The 18,996-nt window shown below is 60.2% G+C and overlaps 1 protein-coding gene across 1 annotated transcript in view; it reads left to right on the forward strand.

Moving 5' to 3' along the window:
* PLXND1 (plexin D1) overlaps positions 1 to 18,996 on the forward strand; it is a 50,831-nt gene that overhangs the window by 13,527 nt on the left and 18,308 nt on the right. Inside the window, exons 2-12 of the mRNA XM_023619930.2 lie at positions 2,788 to 2,964; positions 5,760 to 5,891; positions 6,184 to 6,284; positions 6,371 to 6,500; positions 7,944 to 8,121; positions 8,302 to 8,410; positions 8,834 to 8,936; positions 14,601 to 14,705; positions 17,301 to 17,390; positions 17,599 to 17,692; positions 18,540 to 18,694. Coding sequence (XP_023475698.2) covers positions 2,788 to 2,964; positions 5,760 to 5,891; positions 6,184 to 6,284; positions 6,371 to 6,500; positions 7,944 to 8,121; positions 8,302 to 8,410; positions 8,834 to 8,936; positions 14,601 to 14,705; positions 17,301 to 17,390; positions 17,599 to 17,692; positions 18,540 to 18,694 — 1,374 coding nt within the window. The remainder of the gene's footprint in view (positions 1 to 2,787; positions 2,965 to 5,759; positions 5,892 to 6,183; positions 6,285 to 6,370; positions 6,501 to 7,943; positions 8,122 to 8,301; positions 8,411 to 8,833; positions 8,937 to 14,600; positions 14,706 to 17,300; positions 17,391 to 17,598; positions 17,693 to 18,539; positions 18,695 to 18,996) is intronic.

Raw genomic sequence — 18,996 nt, forward strand, 5'->3', positions numbered from 1 at the left:
GGACCAGAGGCCCCTGCGCTCAGCCATGCGGTGTGGAAAGGCCTGGGCCAGGGGTGGGGCACATGCAAGGCGGTGCCGATGTCGGGGTGGGATTTGGGGCCTCGGAGCTGACTGCCCCTGGAGACCAAGTTCAGCTGAGGCCACCCTCAGGCAAGCTGCCCATCCCCAAGCCCACTGTCCCCTTTGCCGGGCCTGCAGCCTCTTCCCCTTCCTGCCAGGCCCAGGGCCTCATGTCCCAGCGTCTGTCCGTCCATTGGTCATTTCCAGCCAGCCAGCCAGCCTGCAGCCCTGTGGTCTCCCCAGGGAGTCAGCCTCCCCTTGGAGTACAGATTACTCAGAGCGGCCGGTCCGTTACTTCTCCTTTAAGTTTTTTTTAAATTTTATTTTTAGGATAAGAAAAAAAAAGTTGGAGGCAAGGCTTTGTAGAAAATTCCTTTGGTGCAGAATTGATGGCTGTGGACTTCAGGGGGCGGGGGTGACAGTGGATCTGGCCTGACCTCTGCAGCCACCCCCCGCCGGCTGAGCTGGGTGCCTGCGCCTGCCTCCCCCTGGACCCCATCGCAGGGCCGGGACCTCCGGGGTCCCCTCCCCACCCCTCCTTCCCACCCCTCCTGGAGCTCAGGGAGGAGACACATGTCCCCTGGGCGAAAGTCTACAACAACTTCTCATTTAAGGACGCGAGTAATCCATAGTCAGTGAGGAAAAGTTCCGTCACCTTCAGGGAAAGGCCCCCATGCAGCCCTCGCCCACTGCCCCTGCCTGCTGGAGCCCCCTCCCTGTAGCTGAGGGGGCGGGCCAGGAATCTGGGGACAGGGGGCAGCACCCTCTTTCCAGGGCTGGCCCCCAGCACGGGCGCACACGGGGAAGGCTGGCAGGCTGGGTCTGGAGCTGGAGGACAGAAGGCGCCATGTCCAAGACAGTCTGGGGAGGTCACTCTAGGCAGGTAACAGCAAGCGCAAAGGCCCCGAGCCACTTCCACATCCCAGCCCCTGGGCAGGTACCAGAGACATGCCCGTTTTGTAGTTGAGTAAACTGAGGCTCAGGGAAATGGTGGGACGTGCCCAGGTCACCCCCAGCCATCCTGTGGAAGATGCCCCCTCGTGGGTTCTGGCCTAGGGCATCCCCAGCCTCACCCCGTCTCTGGGCTCGGGGCGTGACCCCCAGGGATGTGCCAGGAAACAGCCTCCCCAGAAGCCCATTGGGCCGCAACTGTGTTTATCGGCCCAAGGACGGAGGACCCAGTATTGTTTTCTTTTGAAAACCAGCTGAGTTTTTGTTGTAAAACCCATGCAGCACGTGGTCAACATGTCAGGCTTGCAGAAAGCACAGATAAGAAAAAGCCCTCTAAAGCCACACCCTAAAGCCAGTGATGATGCTGCATTCTCCCGACCTTCGAAGTACCCGCTCAGAGTCTTCGAGGCCCACGTCCCAGCATCCAGGGCGGAGGCGCGGGCTCCTGTGTGCCGCCAGCTTCAATCCTGGAGGCCTGGCATCGCGGCTGGTCATCTGGAGCCGGCCACTTCCCTTCTGAGCCTGTTTCCCCATCTGTGACACGGGGCCTCATAGGGCTGCCAGGATTCAGGCAGTTTATGCACGGGCTTGGAGCAGTGTCAGTTCCCAGTAACTGCGGCTCATTATTATGGTTACTGTCGTGGCTGTTACTTTATTGTTTATGCACCAGTTTTACCAAAATGGCTCCAGGACATCCTGTGACTTTTCTCAGCCAGACTTCTTTCTGTCATAATCGATGCAGATTTGTGCTGTCGCTGAGGGGTGGGGGTGGCTCTCCTGGACCATGTGGCATAATTTACATGCTCAGGCCTGTCGGACACTGAGGTTGTGTCCTCCTGTCCCCTCTTCTAAACCGTTCTGTGTCTGCATCCTTGTGGACTTGCCCTTCCCTTCTCAAGGGTGCTTCCTGGAGGCCTGCTTTGTATCTTTGTGCAAATTGCAGAAGGAACCTTTGAAAGGACCACCAAGACCCAGAGAAAGGTGGGAAAGGTGGCAGCAAGTGCAGGGGACGGTCAGGGACTGGGGTCACCAGCCGCAGTTGTCCTGCTCCTGTGAGGAGGGGCTGGTTTGCCACTTGAGGTGGCACCGGCTGATGTGGACTGTGCATTTGGACACACCTGGCCTCCGTTTACCTATCTGTAGTGTGGGCACATTAGGGGATGTGTGCTTGGGGGAGGAGGAAAGGGCCTCAGTTTGGAGAGGCCTCAACCTGGGGTCTGGTGAGCTGCTGGGAATTTGGTGTGCTGGTGCTGGTGTCAGAGCAGGGGCGCTGGAGGAGGAAACCCCATGGTTGCTGTGGAGACACAGCTGAGAGAGGAGGGACACCTCCTGGGTGTCAGCGGGTAAGCTGAGGCAGAGGACGGCCTTGGGTGGTCTGGCGTGGGCTCCTCTGCTCTGCTCGGCTCTGACTAGCCTGGAGGGAGGCAGGTCTAAGGGCGTGAGGGTGTGTAGGCCTCACCCTGTCCCGCCATCCCTGGCCCCCTGCAAACCTTGTTCCCTCACCAGCCCTTTGCCTCCTTCACGCAACTCCTCCCGTGTGGATTCTGTGGCCGTGAACCGTCATCTCCCACGGGCAGCTCCGTGACCAAGGCTGAGGTCAGGGGTTGGTCTGGGGTCGGGGATGGGGTGCTGTGTCTGGGCCTCAGCCCAGAGCTGGGCGTATAAAGCAGGGCAGGACTTTAAAGCTCTGCTGCTGGGGCCTGAGATACATACGGTGCAGGCAGGGAGCCCAAGAAGGTTCCAGAACTGAGGTCTGATGTGCTGCTTCTCTTCCAGCTGCAGCCGGAGCAGCTGGACTGTGGGGCCGCGCACCTGCAGCACCCGCTGTCCGTCCTGCAGCCCCTGAAGGCTGCACCCGTGTTCCGCGCCCCCGGCCTCTCCTCCGTGGCCGTGGCAAGCGTCAGCAACTACACGGTGGTCTTCCTGGGCACCATCAGCGGGCGGCTGCTCAAGGTAGGGCTGGGGGAGGGGCGGAGCGGCTGAGGGGGCGGGAGAGGGCAGGCTGTGCACATGGCCTCTACAGGTCCAATAGTAGCCTTCATTTTCTCCGTTTGCTCAGCACTTTACAGTTTACAAAGTATTTTTCATGTCTGTCTCTTCCACTCTTGCTCGTGACGGTGTGTGGCCCGTTGTGAGAGAGGGGAGTCTAGGACCGAGAGTGCACCCCTCTCTCAGGTCTCCTCACCCGGGGCTCTGAGGTAGGCGGATCCGAGGTCAAGGCTCTGGGCTCTGCCACTTGCTAGCTCTTTGACCTTGGGCAATGCACTTTCTCTCTCTGGGCCTCAGTTTCCCCGTCTGTGAAGGGCTGTAAGCCCTGCCTCTCGAGATTGTTGTGGGGCTTTGACAGGGGCCAGGCTACAGCCTGGCAAGTGGGGGCTCTCATTGCCATCTCCTCCTCCACTCCACCAGCCACTCTCTGAAGCCCCCCCATGACTGGTGTCTGGAGGTGACAATGCCTGGCCCTGAGATTCCTGGAGCTGGGAGGGGGAAAGGAACCCGGGTTTCCCATTCTGGGCAGGAAGAACTTGGCGGGGCCCCCGGGTGAGGGCCTGGACCTGCTCCCCGCTCCCCGCACCAGGCACCCACTGCCTTTCAGGAAGGCTGGCTGCTGGCGGGGCCTCGCTGCACCAGGCCCTGGGCTAATTGCCTCCCATCCAATAATCCAATTCCCTCCACTGCCCAGGCAGACGCCACGGGCCGGGAGTGGGGTGGGCAGGGTGGGGGTTGGAGCCCTAGCCCGCCTGCCCCAGGACCCTTGCTGGCCCCCTGGCAGTGGTGGGTAAGATGCCAGGCGGGAGTGAGGGGGGGCGGCATCCTCCTCAGCCTTAGAGGCCGTTGTTAAGGGTTCTTAGATAGTGGGCCTTGTGTTTGGGGTCGGATACTTGGATTCCAATCCTGGCTCCCCGCCCCCAGCTCTGTGACCTGGGCGTGGTTCCTTCTCACCCTGAGCCTCTTTTTCCTCATCTGTCATGGGGAAAATGAGCCAGACTGTCCAGGACTGTGGTCAGTCCACTGTGATGATGCCTGTGCGTGTGGAGAGCAAGGAGTCTCCTGACCCCTGGCCCGTGAAGCTGCAGTTATTAGGCAGCACTGTCTACCCAGCCTCGAAGGGCATGTCAACGGCATCGTCTTGTGTAATTCTCACACTCTTGTGAGGGAGGCAGAGCCGTGAGTCCCATTTCACAGGTGAGGACGCTGAGGCTCTGAGGGGAGAAGTGACCACCCCAGAGTCACACAGCGGCAGCTGGGGTTGAATGGGTCCCGTGGGCCCAGAGCCCACACTGTCCCTCTGCATGGACCTCCTTGCTCACTGCCCTGTGCTGGGCAGTGCCTGTCCCTACTCGGGGCTTAGATCACTACGGCCAGCCCAGGCCCCGGGGCCCAGGAGGTGCTAATGGACAGTGAAGGAGTGGAGATGCATCGAGTGTCTGCTGGGTGCCTGGGGGCGGGGTGGCGGGAGAGGGCTGAGCCTGGGCCAAGCTGCCAGGGGCAGCCCCCGCCAAGAGGCCGCCTGGGAGGAGGGCCGTCTCGGTTGGCACCGAGCCTGGGGAGAGAGCAGCTTCAGTTTGCTGAGCAGGAGGCACGTGGGGAGCTTCTCTAGAAGAGGCACTGGGAGGCCAGGTCTCGGCCTCTGTTGCACTTGGCCGAAGGGGGAGGGGAGCGAGATGCCAGGAGGGAGCACAGCAGGGCAGAGGCCTGGAGGCTGGAATGCGTGTTGGGTTGAGTGGGTGGAGACAAGGCTGGCAGAGTAAGTTGGGGTTGGATCGTCAGGGCCTTGAATGCCTGAAAAGGTTTATTCCGTAAGCAGGAGGGAGCCACTTAATGGTTTGGGAGCCCCAGAGGAGGGCCGGGTGGTAGGAGGCCCCAGGGAGCTGCCAGGAGGCGTCTAGACCACTCCTACAGCTCAGTGCCCAGGAGCCTTGGAAGGGCGGCATGTTGGGGATGTGCAGGGCCAGCTGACAAGGCAGAGTGTGACGGGCTCTGACGGGCCTTGTCAGTTCTCAGGAGGACGTGCAGGTCCAGAGACGCCACCGGGTCCCAGCCAGTCCTCCTGTCAGGACCTTGGGCCTCACCCCCCAGCCTCAGCTTTCGACTCTGGGGTCAGACAGGCCTAGGCTGGCATCGTGACCCTGAGGTATCTTCATTTTGTGACTCTTGCCAAGTCCCTTGGCCTCTCTGGGCCTCAGTTTCCTCATCCATGAAATGGGCATGAGAGAGGCGGAAGGAGAAGCATGGCCCCTCCGCACTTTGTGCTGCCTTCTCGTTTAGTGCTCCCACAGCCCTGCGGGGCAGGGGCCTCAGTAGTCCCACTCGGTCAGGAAACTGAGGCCCAGAGAGGGGAGGAGGTTTGGACAACTTGTTCATTTGTACAGCTTGTAAATGTCAAAGCCAGAATTCAAACCCAAGTCCCTGCTCTTAGGCATGATGCCAGACAGGCTCCCAGGGAATCTTTGTAAACTGTAAAGTTCTTGTGCATTCACAGCGTGGGGTGTGTTGGAGATCAATCAGCAGGGAGTTCCTGGTGGGGGCACAGCAGAGGGAAAAGTGTGGAGGCTGGACCCCCTGCCCTCCCTTCCACGTCTGCGAGTGCCCACCATCCTGGAAGGGCCTGAGAGAGGACGGGGAGGCCCAGCCCCAAGCCTGGGTCAGGTCCCCCCCGAGGGACAGCTCCCCTGTGTTTGCCTCCCCCTGCCATGGGCACCCTCCCAGCACACCATCACCCTCACGGCCGTGCGGCACCCCCACAGATCAACCTGAACGAGAGCATGCAGGTGGTGAGCAGGCGTGTGGTGACAGTGGCCTATGGGGAGCCAGTGCACCATGTCATGCAGTTTGACCCAGCAGACCCCGGGTACCTTTATCTGATGACATCCCACCAGGTAAGGCTGCAGCCCTGGCCTGCCCAGTCCCAGGACAGGCCCAGCCCTCTTGCTTGCCTTGCCTTTGCACGTGCTGTTCCTCCCACCGGGATCCCCCTCCTCCCCCATCCCCTCTGCCTGCTCACCTTCCCCCCACACCCCAGCACAGACCTAACCTCTGCAGGGAAGCCTTGTTTCCCCCGTGATAGCATTGAGCCTCAGTTTCCCCAGCCTCTCATGGCCCTGCCATGCTGACTCCCCAGGGGGAGGGGCCGGCAGCCCCATTGAGCTGGGCCCTCGCCTCTGCCTCCAGATGGCCAGGGTGAAAGTCGCCGCCTGCGCCGTGCACACCACCTGCGGGGACTGCGTGGGTGCGGCCGATGCCTACTGCGGCTGGTGCACCCTGGAGACGCGGTGAGGCTCCCTGGGCTGGGGTTAGGGCTGCGAGGCTTCGGCCGGGGGAGCCCACCTGGGTCCTGACCTGGGCTGTGCCGCTCCAGGTGCACCCTACAGCAGGACTGTGCCAACTCCAGCCAGTGGCACTTTTGGACCAGTGCCAGCAAGGGGCCTGGTGGGTGTCCCGCCATGACCGTCCTGCCTGCTGAGATCGACGTGCGCCAGGAGTACCCGGTGAGTCTTGAGGGACCCGGGACCCAGCTCAGGGGGATGCGGGATGGGGAGCCACCCTTCACTGAGGTGGAGACTCTGCCCATGGCGCCCGGAGACCTGGAGGCCACTCACGAAAGCTGTGAGAACGCCTGGGCTTTGCTCAGTGGGTCCCGCGTGCAGCCCGTGCCGGTGCGCACCGCTGCCTCCACTATGCCTGGCAACTCTACGAAGTGGATGCTCGTTACATCCCCATTTTGTAATGAGGAAACTGAGGCACAGAGAGGTAAAATGACTTGCTCAAGGTCTTAGAGCCACGGCAGAGCAGAGCTGGGATTTGAATTCAGTGGGCAGGCTCCAGAGTCGCAGGAGTCCCGGGAGTCCCAGGAGGGCGGGGGCAGGTTGGAGGATGGGAGGGGAGTGAGCCCCGCCTTCCTGCCTTGTCCCAGACCTAGCACTGGGGAGGGGAGCCACCTTATCCTCAGAAACAGATGAATCTGCAGAGTGGGGGCAAGTGGCTCTGGCCGTCACCTCTGCCCAGGAGGCCTGGAGCTGTTGCAGCCCCCTCCCCAGCCACGGTGGGCTCCCGCAGCAGGGGTGGTTCCAGGCCCTGGCTAAGGGACGGGGCTGAGGGACAGACAGGCCTGGCTCCCACCCCGCTCTGCCCTCAGTGACGTCTCTAGGCTGGGTGCCCTCACCTATCATGAGGGAAGATGATGGTTCTGGTGGCAGGTGGGCTTTGTGCCCCCTCCCCATTATTACGTGTCACAGAGCGCTTCCCACCTGGATCTTGTCATGTAGACGGGCATAGGTTTGTCCGTCATTGGTTCATCATTCATTCTTTCATCAAATAGATGACTGAGCACCCACTGTATGCCACGGGCAGTTCTAGAGCCTGGGGGCACAGCGGGGCACAAGGCAGACAAACCCCTGGCCCTTGAGGGGCTGACATCTCGTGGGGTGAGAGAATAAGCAAGACAGAATGTCCAGATGATGGTAGTTGTGTAGAGGGAAAGAAGGCAGAGCCCAGGGGGTGGGGAGTGAGTGCTGGGTGTGTTGACATTTTAGACCAGGTCAGAGCCGGGGACTCACTACCAAGGTGACATCTGAGCAACAACATGAAGGAGGCGAGCCAAGGGGGTGTCTGGGAGGGGTGTTCTGGGCAGAGGGAACTGCCAGTGCAAAGGCCCTGAGGGAGGAACAGCTTGGTGGATTGGAGAGAGTCTTAGGGGTTGGGGTTGGGGGGGTCACGGGGGCAAGGTCATGCAGAGCCTCCTTGGCTACTGTAAGATGATTGGTTTCATTTTGCAGATGGGGAAGCTGAGGCCTAGAGGGCCACGTGTAGGAAGTAGCCCTCTGGCCTGGAGTCCTGGCCTCCTGCCACCCCTTCTCCCAGGGTTGCATGCCCTGGGGGTGGGGCTGGGAGGGCAGTGCCCCACTCCCCAGCTGAGGGTCTCTCGCCCCCAGGGCATGATACTGCAGATCTCGGGCAGCCTGCCCAGCCTCAGCGGCATGGACATGGTCTGTGACTATGGGAACAACATTCGCACTGTGGCCCGGGTCCCGGGGCCTGCCTTCGGCCACCAGATCGCCTACTGCAACCTCCTGCCAAGGGACCAGTTCCCACCCTTCCCGCCCCACCAAGGTGAGCCCCTCACTCGCTGGTTGTGGGTATAGCCGGTGGCAGGCTCTCAGAGGCCCAGCCCCAAAGGGCCGTAACGGTGGACTCTCAGGCACGGGAGTTCCTGATGTCACGGCCTCTGATGTCACTGGAGACTCCCTGCCCCTTTGTCCTTCTCTCCCCGGCTCCCTTGATCCGTTCCAGACCACGTGACCATCGAGATGTCTGTGAGGGTCAATGGGCGGAACATCGTCCAGGCCAATTTCACCATCTACGACTGCAGCCGCATTGGACAAGTGTACCCCCACACAGCGTGAGTGGGTGGGGCATGCCTCCGGTGGGGGAAGGAAGAGGACCAGGGAGGAGTCTTGGCTCTCAGGGAGGCCCTTGGAAGAAAAGCAGCAGTGTCTTAGAGGCAGGCAGGACCCTCAGTCGTCCGCTTGCCGGCTCATTTATCATGCACAAACTGTCATCACCCAGTCCTGGCCTCTGAGAGCGCCCAGGCTGGAGGGGCAGAGAAGTGCTTTGATTACACTTAATGTAGATTCCTAAAGGTCCTGCTTATCTGGTTCCCCTTTGCATACCTCTTGCATCCGGGAAATCACTACCTTACAAAGTGCCCAGCCTGTCTGACGATGAGAAAGACCTTCTTCCCCTGTCTTGGGTCCCGGTTCCTGGGGGCAGGGGTGGAGTGAGGGTCGGGGAGCTGAGTGTCTGAGGGCCCCATGTCTTTCAGCTGCACCAGCTGCCTGTCGGCACAGTGGCCCTGTTTCTGGTGTACCCAGCAGCACACCTGTGTCTCCAACCAGTCACGGTGTGAGGCCTCACCGAATCCCACGGTAAGCCAGGCTGGGGGATGCCCTTTGCCTCCACTATTTCATTACTTTTTAATTCTTTTTCCATGTACCATGTTGAGAACATTCCCACGTCATTAAATTTTTTTTCCTTGGCACCGGGTTTAACAGCTGTGCCAGGCTCACCACATAACAGTGCATTTAGCCAATCCCCGGTTGTTGGACATACTGATGGCTTCCCGTGTCATTTGTGCATTCTAACGCAGCCAGAGCACTGTGCACGGCCTTGCTCGTTCCCTCGAGGCCAGCTCACGGCCACCTGAAAAGTGTGGCTTATTTTTACGCCTTTAGCTCGACTGCCGTCGAGAAGGCCTGAGCCGGTTTACCGCCCGCCTGCAGTGGAAGTGCCCCTCTCTGTGCCTCATGCCGACCTGGCTGGTTTTTCATTTTACCTCCAGTATATTTCAGCAACCCCGCAGTCGTCCGGGCGGTCATCCCTGAGGCCGGGGAATGCAACTGCAGCCTTGAATCCAAGCCCCTCTGGCTTGGAGCCTGTGTTTTCCCCCTCCCCCAAATCAGGAGCTGGGCTAGACGGTCCCTGCCTCAGTTTCCCCACGGGTGCTGGGGCCCGGGGGCTGGTGAGGCCTGGCTCTCCCTGGGTGGGGAGGGCAAGCTGGCCTCAGGAACCACACGCTCCCGGGTCCTCTTGCTCACGCCAGGCCCTTGGGCTCCACAGGCTGCTTCTGTGCTGGGGGCGGCCAGGCCTCCCCCGCTGCAGGCTGGATTTAATCATTCCACGGGGTGGGCCATGATGAGTGAGTGGGGCAACAGGTGGAAAATACAAATGGAGATACTGCTTACCTTGCTTCTAGTCAGTTTCTGGGGCATGTCCACCTGAAGGGTGGCCTCTCGCTTTTGCCTCAAGAGCGTCTAAGGCCATCCCAGCCTCGTGCCAGGGATGACCAAGAGGTGTTCCTGAGGTTTTGGCTGGTGTGCTAATGCCCACCCAGGGGGATGGCTGGACCGGGCAGGGGTACCAGGGTCCCAAGATCACAGCTGTTTCCCTCTCAGACCTGGCTTCTGGACCCTTTGTCTTCTATCAGGGCTGTGAGGGGCCAAGGGGCACCAAGTCCCTGTCTGCAGCTCATCTCTCCAGGACAGGGATGTTCCTGCCCATTTTCCAGATGGCACTGCTGAGGTAGCCAGTATGACCCCTCAGGGCACTGGCTCCCAGCAGAAGGAGGTCACCCTGGGCATGCCTCCCAGGGAAGCAGCCAATCCCCAGAGCATCGGGTGCCCCAGCCTCTCAGTTCTGGGCTCAGAGAAGCTCGAAGCTTTGTCTGCCCGTGCCAGGTGCCAATGAGCAGGTGCCAAGGAGTGGCTCCGTGGCCCATGCTGGAAACCTCTGGTCTCAGCCCCTCCTGCCTGAGCCTCAGAACCACTGTGAGGAAGAGGAGTGCGTACAGCAGGGCAATGCTTAACGCAAAGCAGCGACGCGGTAATGCGGGGTCTCCGGCGCTGGGAGAGAGGCCAGTGGAGGCTTTGTCGCCAAAGCCTGGGGAGGCCCCTGGCCTGTGCACTGGGCACCGGGATTTGCAGTCCAGACCAAACAGCGCTCCTGCTCTTGTTTGGGGTCCACGTCTCCTTCCAGCCCCCAGCCCAGGGCTGTGCGCACAGTAGGGGCTCAAGGACTGTGGGCATGAAGCATTCATCCCAGCAGTCTGCCTCCTGTGCTCTAACCTAGAGGGGTGGTGGGGCAAGGAGGACCTGGCCTCAACACAGCTCCTTCAGCGTTTATCGAGCACCTGTTGTGTGCCTGAATCTGTGTGAGGCATTGGGAGAGAACTCGGTTAGACATAGTTCTGCCCTCCCTGTCATGAAAAGAGCCTGAGGTATGAGTTGTGGCTGTGTCATCCTGGGCAAGCTACCAAGCATCTCTGTGCCTTTTTCCCCATCTGTAAAGTGGGGCCTCCTTTGCTGTGGTGGGAATCTGGAATTACACCTGTAGGGCACCTACTCCATACTTGGCACATAGTAGGTGCTCAATTAAAGGCCACTGTGCTCCTCAGAGCTGGTGGCCACTCTGCTGAGTGGGTCAGGGAGGACTTCTCTGAAGAGGGGCCCTATGTACAGGGTCCTGACAGATGCATAGGAGCTCACTAGCCTGGAGGTGTTTCTGTGGCAGCACCCGATAAACTGCTGTTCCCCAGGTCTGCAGCTCGGTGGGCCAGGAGTTGGGTGGGGGCCCCGAGAGGGCCTGTCTTAGAGAATTAGGGTAATCTATCAGGAAAAGAGGCAGCCCCCCCAGGCCTGCAGGAGGCTCTGAACCAATGCTTAAATTGGCCTTTAATTAAGCGCCAGTTAGCCGTCGAGGCGCCATGCCTCTGGGCAGGCTGCGGGCAGTGGGGTCTGCACGTCCTCCTGGACCCCTCAGGAGCCGGGAGGAGGTGGTACATCTTGGTCCAGGCCAGGGAGGTGTCCCTGGGGGAGGCAGGTGCCCAGGGGCTAAGAGTCTTGTCACTTTTCCCTTCTCTAGCGGGCTCCAGAGGGAGGAAGTGGGGGAGTGGAGGATGCTGGGGGGAGAGTCCAGCTTTTTGAGGGGGGGAAGGAGAGTGAGGAAGGCAGGCGGCCACACCCTCCTTTCAGTTTTCTGAGGGTTGCTGTAGCTGCCCTGAAGGTGGCTTCTCCAAGGTGTGATATTAGGCCTTGGAAGCAGGGAGGGTTGGGCAGACCGGGGGCAGGCTCCATTGCCGGGGAGCCTGGTGTGGACACCTCCATGAAGCTGGGCTTCATTAGGAGCCAGTGGAGAGAGTGGCTTGGTAGGAACAGGGGGCAGTTTAGGGGGGCTAAAGGTAGCAAGGGGCCAGGTCGAGTGGGCTCAGGACCAGTCCCAGGTCAAGTGGTCCCTGGACCAGTCAGTGCTCCGCTGGACTGGGACACCAGTTCTTGGCCATTGAGCTTGGGAGAGACCGCGGGAGAGTCTGAGCTCCAGCTTGGGGACGGGTGAGCCCTCTGGGGCCGGCATGCGTGGAGCTCATATCGGGTTTATTGTGGCTGCTGGCATTGCTGCCCCTGCATCTATCCCCACTCCCAGCCTCTCACTTTCTCAGCTCTGCCCGGAACATCATCAGTTGTCTGTGGTTTCCTGAGCCTGCAGGCTGTGCCCTATGATGCACCCCACCAAGGGGAGAAGCCACACAGCCTCTTCCTGAGGCGCTGATGGCTTGGTTTGGGAGGGGACAGGGAGGCCCTGACTTTTGTTGTAAGTGGGGACACCATACTTCAAACTGGCCTAGGCCCCAACAGAATTAATTGGCTCATGTGAGTAAAAAGTCTGGGGAGTGGTATCTTCAGGCACAGCTGGATCCAGGGGTTCCAGCAAGGTCACTGGGGCCTCTCTGCCCCTGTGGGTGGGCTCCATGCTCAGGCAGGCCTTCCCCTTCTGGCAACAAGATGGCCTTGGCAGCCCCAGGCAGGCTCTGGATCCTCCGGCAGCCCCAGGAAACAAGAGAGCTTTTTTCTCATTGGTTCTGCAGACGTCCCGTAGTTGAGTCTCACTGGCTAAACTGGGGTCTCATATACTCCCTGAACCAATTGCTGAGGCCAGGGCAGCTGCCCATTTCTGGCACTAGGGAATAGGGTCAGTCTTAAACCACAGGCCTGTGGGGGGAGGTCCCCAAGGGCCACACCAGACGTGGAGGTACATGGTGAGGGCTAGAGGCCAGCAGCAGACGCCCCAGCTGGCCCCGTGGAGGATTAGCCGACCCTGGGGGAAGCACCGAAGGAGGGCAAAGATTTGCCAGGGCTCAGCCTCAGTTCCACTCTGTAGAATGGGCACAAGCATCCACGTGGCCGTGGGTTATAAAGATTAAGTAGCGTAGGTGGCCCTCAGGGATGGTCCTTCTGGAGAGCCTCTTGTGGGGGCTCCCCCTGCCCTGACCCTCACCCGTCAGCCCCTCCTTTCGGCCCCTTACCCATGGGTGGGGTGGAGCTAAGAGAACAGAGTCACAGGGCCCCCAGCCAGCCACAAAGCGGAACTGGCAGCAGCCGTGAAAGCTGATTGGAAACCTGTGGGTTCCATCTCTGAAATTCCACGGGGTTTGCACACGACACGGCACAAGGTGGCAGCTCAGAGAGGGTCAGGGACCTGGGTGTGCTCACACAGCAAGCTGGACACCAGCTGCTGCACCTCAGCCCTGCGGAGTGGCGTGGTCAGGAGGCCTCAGCCGGGCCTGGCTGTGCTGCTTCTTTAGCCAAGGCCCCTGCGGCTTCTCTGTGCCTCAGTTTCCCAGTCTGTAAAAAGGGTATAATGATGGTACCTGCCTCATAGGGTTGTCGAGAGGAGGGTTTGGTGAATTAACACAGGGAAAAGTGCTCAGAACTGTCCAGGTGCCCAGTGAGGGCTCTGGGAGCTGGCTGCTGCCGCTGTATTACATGACCATTATTTATTGGCTTTGGCATTGGCATCCCGTTGAGGTCTGGTTTTATTCTGGGCCCCTAATGTTCCCGTCAAGGAGCTCCCTGTCTGATGAACAAGAAGGCAGAAAGACCCCAGAAGGCCTCCAAATTCTACCCCCGGAGGCCTTGGGCCCTGGCTGGTGACCTCAGGGAGGACACACAGGGTTTCCAAATCCTTGGCCAGGCAGACTTGAGCAGGAAGCCCCCTGGGCAGGAGGGTGGTCAGCCCTCGGTGTGATCGTGGTACCCCCCAGTCCCCCACCCTCTCCTCTCTCGGGGTTCCGGCAGGTCAGGCTCTCGAAGTGAGCAGGCAGGACGTGGCCCCTGGGCTCCCAGGTCTGAAGAGCTCAGCGCAGGGTGGGGAGTCCACAACCGCAAGCTCAGAGAGGCTGCTGAGGTGGCATGGCGGGCACAGCCTGACCCCCTGGTCTCTGCCCCTCGCCCTGGGCCTCGGTTTCAGACCTCAGTTTCTGGCCTGAGAGTCAGACAGATCAAAGACCAGCTCTGCCCTCTGACCCCGGGTGGCTCACCAGCTCTCTGAACCTCAGGTTCTCGTCCTCCCTCCCTCCGTCCCACCCTCCCTTTTTTGAAGCGGCTCCCGCTCCCCCGGGCCTCATCTCCAACCTGGGAATGATGATGCCCAGCCCTCCCCGGGCCTCTTGCCCAGGCAGCGGGGGCGCTGGGGAGCCTGTGGCACCTGGGCCCTCCCAGCCACTGTTTCCCGGGGCCTTTCAGAAATCTGGAGTTTCTTTATTCTGAATCATTTGACATGTGTCAATCTGGAAACCAGCATTTCAGAGCCCAGTGGAGTCTCGGGGAGCGGGTGGGGCCCCTCATTTTACAGTTGGGAAAGGTGAGGCCCAGAGACAGGGCGGGGGCCTGGCCCTCGTCCTCAGCATCCGGCCTCCTCTGAGAGGCGTGTCGTGGAGCAGCTGTGGAGGGGTTGGCCCACCACTGGGCAGGTCATTTCATCTCTCTGTGCCTCAGTTTCCTCATCTGTAAAATGGGGCCAATAAAACCTCCTCCCAGGCTTGTCATGAGGACTAAATGAGATGGTGTGTGGTAGGCACTGGCATGCTGCCCTCGGTTGTGGTGGCTGTCACAGTTTTGTTGCTAGTGTTTTCTCGCTGTGCAGGCTGACAGGCGCCTTCCCAGGGAGGCAGGCTGCCCAGCAGGCCAGGGTGGCTGTCAATCCTGTTTCTTCTGAAATGTCCCCCGTGTCCCCCATACCTTGTTGTGTTTTGACCACAGAGCCCTCAGGACTGCCCCCGGATCCTGCCCTCCGCCCTGGCACCTGTGCCCACAGGCGGCTCCCAGAGCATCCCGGTGCATCTGGCCAATGCTGCCTTCTTCCAGGTAAATGGAGGCTGGGTTGGGGTGGGGCCAGGTGGAGGTGGGGAGAGTGCACCTGGGGGGACCCCTGCTCTGCGCCTGGCACCCATGCTTTCATTCCCTTTCTCTGAGTTTCCAGCTTCTGTTTGAGAAGGCCCCACTCTGATTGCACAGGGCTGGGGAGATGGGCAAGTGGGTGGTGAGGACCGGGCCAATGGGGCAGCAGGCCATCAACACCTCCTGGAGGAAACCCTGCCCGAGACCCCCAGACTCCTGCCCTCTGAGGCTCCCCTGGGAGAGCCGAGCCCCGGTGCCACAGCCTGACACTGCCACCTGTGGGTAGACAGTGTCCATGTGTCCGTGTTTTGCCCCGCCCTGCCCCCAGGCTGAACTGTGACCCTGGCCCCCCCGAGTCTGTATCTTCCCTGGAGAATAGCCAGAGAGCCCCTTTGCTGCCTCATTCCCCACTGTTCAGATGGGGAAAACGAGGCCCAGAAAGGGCAAGTAGGTGACGTGGGGCTGGACTTGCCCCTAGCCCTGGACTCCCCATCAAGTGCTCTTCCCTGCAGCCAGCCTTCCCCTCCCCCGCCCACCCATCTAGGCTGGGGAGGGGATGCAGCCCCTTTCTGGGGCCCTCCTGGAGGAGCGTCCTGGGTGGGAAGTGTTGACGAGTCCTGGAAGTGTGCCAGCCACCCCCCTCCCTAGCTCCTGGGACTCGCCATCTGTTGCTTCCACGGAGGAGCTGAGGCCCGTGAAGGCTGTTGCACGTGGGGCCCACGTACCGGGCATCTGGGATGTGTTGGCCAGCCTTGTGGCTGGGGCTGGAGCTGTGTGAGGGCAGGGGGCTCCACCCTGCAGTGGTTGGGGCAGAGCCTCTGGGAGCGTCCAGGGGCCTGGGCTGGTGTGGAGGCCGTGCTGCCCCGGGCAGCAGGAGCCTGGCGTGGGGAGGCCCAAGCCCCGGGATTGGGTCCTGGCTGCTGCTTTCCAGCCGTGTAACCAGGGAGCATGTATTGCCTTCCCCAGGCCTCGGTGGTCCCCACCCTCCTGTCTCCCAGGCCTGCTTCTAGAACACCAAACGCAGGGGCAGACAGAGCTCCCTGCCTGGGCTCTGTAGCAGCCCTGTTGGCTGAGCCTGCACCCTGGGGAGCCCAGCACAGGCTGGACCTGCCATCCTGTGGTGGCCAAGGCCTGAACTCAGGGACTCAGAGGACTGACCCACCTCCCAGCCCAGCATGGACCAATGAGCTTTGAGCCCTTTAACAGCCACTTTCCTGTGTCAGCTTCAGAGCGAACGGAGAGATGGGGCAGGGCCGGTATGGGGTGGTTTGTGTGTGTGTGCTGATGTACTGTTTCTTCAGGGTGTCACATCTGCCAATGACAGGGACATCAACAGGGAAGTCCTGCCACGCGGCTGGCCTAACACACATGAAACCTAAGTTTGTTCACTCAGCAAATATTTATTGATGCTGCTTCCCAGAGGTCTGTCCTGGGCCAAGGGCAAGATGAGACTGGGGAATTGGGCCTAGTTTATTCATGCAACAAACATTTATTGAGCACCTTCTGCATACTAATAACAGCCAGCATATATTAGGCACCCACAGTGTGCAACTCACTAAAGATACATGATCTCCAGTTTCCCCAGCAACCCTGCGGGGTAGGGAAGCCTGTTTCCATTGCAGAGTTTAGAAGACCAAGGCTCAGAGAGGAGAGCCTCTTGCACAGGGTTGCACAGCTAGGAAGTAGCAGACGTAGGATTCGAACCTAGGCCCTTGCGAGGTAGAACCTGAGCTCTTTCACTGCCATCTCCTGCCCTTGGAGGTATCATAGGGGCTGAGCCCCAACCCCAACCTGCCCCAGTGGGTGGGGAGACCGGTGTAAACAGAGTCTGGGCTGGTGGATGGGGTGGTCCTTGATACATAGGTTGGGGGGCAGGCTGTAGGAGCTTAATAGAGCCCCCAGCACACACCCAAATATTCCTTGCTGAATGAAGGATCAAGCAAGGGCTGCCCCCCTGATTTGAGGGGAGGGTCTGGGAAGGCTTTGGAACAAGGGACACTTGAGCTGGATTTTGAAGACTGTGTTGAGTCTTTTGGGTGGTAGAGGGGAGACAAGCCATTCGGTGGAGGTATGGGCTCAGGCAAAGCCGGGGACAGGACAGCCTGTGCTGTGGCAAAGAGCGTCCCGGTGTGGCTGGGGTACGGACCTCGTGAGGCGGAGGCCGAGGGTGTTAAGGTTCAAAGAGTAGGTGGAATCTCAGTGGGATGAACCTTGAATCATGCTGAAAAGTCAAGACTTGATGCTAGAGAGTTGGTTATGCTAAAGAGCCGAGACTTTATGAGCTGCGTAAAAGGCCTATGGTTTAGGCCACTGGGGGGTGTCGGTGAGGCTTTTAGTGGCATCGAGCACAAGGCCAAAGTTCTTGGTCTTCATGTACTCCTTGCCTCCCTCAAACACTGGACATGGAGGCCAGGAACGACATTCTGGAGGAGGGTGCCGCCCAGGCAGAGGCCTGATGGTAGGACCAAGCCTACCCCTGAAGGCAGCAGTCCGTGTGTCCTGATGGAGTGGGAAGGAAGTGGGCGCTGACCTGGCTCTCCTCAGCACCCCTGTTTCCCACAGGGTGCAGCCCTAGAATGTAGCTTTGGGCCGGAGGAGATCTTTGAGGCCGTGTGGGTGAATGAATCAGCTGTACGCTGCAACCAAGTGGTGGTGAGTGGTGTGGTTTCAGTTGGGGGCAAGGGGAGGCTGGCACAAGTCCAGATGCTGCATTCCTTCCTTCCGACCTTATCCCCCTCCTCCTTTTGGTCCCCCATCCTCAACAGCCTTGCCCTCATTTCTCTCCATGACATTCACCCCTCCCCCAGGAGAGACCCAGACACCACCCACACCCCTTATGCTCTTTCCCGTTCTTTTGCAGCTGCACACGACCCAGAAGAGCCAGGTGTTTCCACTCAGCCTCCAAGTAAAGGGGCGGCCAGCCCGATTCCTGGATAGCCCTGACCCCATGACAGGTGGGAGCCCCCACCCACCCCATATGGCCACAGTGGACTCAGCCACAATGGGTGGGACTCAACCTTGGGGGACTCGTTCTAGTGCTCACCGCACAGTCACAGATGTCCCACCCTATTGTTCCTTAACCTGCGCACGGGCTCACAGACCCAGCCCTGCATTCTCTACGTGGTCACTTGCTCGGTACTTACCCGTTGAGCAGCTGCTGTGGGCCAGGCGTCTCCGTGCCAATGACTGTGCAACTCCAGGCCCTTGCTTACCCTTCCCTTTCTGGGCCTCATCGTCAGCAAGTGAAACGAGGGCACAGGCCCTCCTGTGGAAGGCCTGGGAGGATCTACTGAGCTGATGCTCACGGAGCCTTACAGCAGGGTCAGCTCGCAGGTGTACCCCACACGGCGGATGCTATCTTACGTTATTAATGCATTGAATCAGCTCTGCAAGGGCCTGTCTGTTCCTGGGGAGCCTCTGACATCCCTAGTGCACCTGAGGCCCCCACAGCCCACCATGGGGGCCCTGGAGACACTGCCCTGCCCTCCTCCTTGGGCCTCTCCAAGGCTCTGGGGCCCTGGCACACAGCTCCTCTCTGAGCCTGTCTCTTCTCTGACAAATGAGCTATGAACAGCTTCCACTTGATAGAATCATGATGAGGACGGATGATATTAACATGGCCGCGGCTGCCTGTGCTTAGCCCCAGGGGCCCTTGGGGATATTGGGGAAGGTACTCAGAACATGGGGTCCTGACCCTCAGAACCAGGACCCGCCTCTGGCTGGGACCCTACAGTGAGAGGCCGAGTGTGGGGGGTCAGTAGTGATGGAGGGGCTGACAGATGCTGCCTCCGTGTCCCCCAGTGGAGGTCTATAACTGCGCCATGGGCAGCCCCGACTGTTCCCAGTGCCTGGGCCGGGAGGACCTGGGACACCTGTGTGTATGGAGTGACAGTTGCCGCCTGCGAGGGCCCCTGCAGTCCTTGCCTGGAACCTGCCCCGCCCCCGAGATCCGCGCGGTAAGCACCCCCCGCCCGTGGAGGCCCGTTGCACCCACATGCCTGGCATGCACACACAGCACCCTGCACAGGCTCTCAGACAGCACACGCACTTGCACACACCCAGGCACACGCACGGTGGGACCTGTTGTGTGCTTGCTGGGTGCCAGGCCCCACTCAGTGCTGGAGACACAGCAGTGAACGCACCTGAGTGCCCCTCGTGGAGCTAAGGTCTCAGTGGGGAGGGGTGGACAGTGACGAGCGAAGAAATGAGTAACTGATGTAGAGAAAGGGGTAAGTGCTACGGAGGAGGATAGCGGGGC

Source organism: Equus caballus, chromosome 16 (assembly GCF_041296265.1).
Source record: "Equus caballus isolate H_3958 breed thoroughbred chromosome 16, TB-T2T, whole genome shotgun sequence".
In the NCBI taxonomy this organism is placed as follows: domain Eukaryota; kingdom Metazoa; phylum Chordata; class Mammalia; order Perissodactyla; family Equidae; genus Equus; species Equus caballus.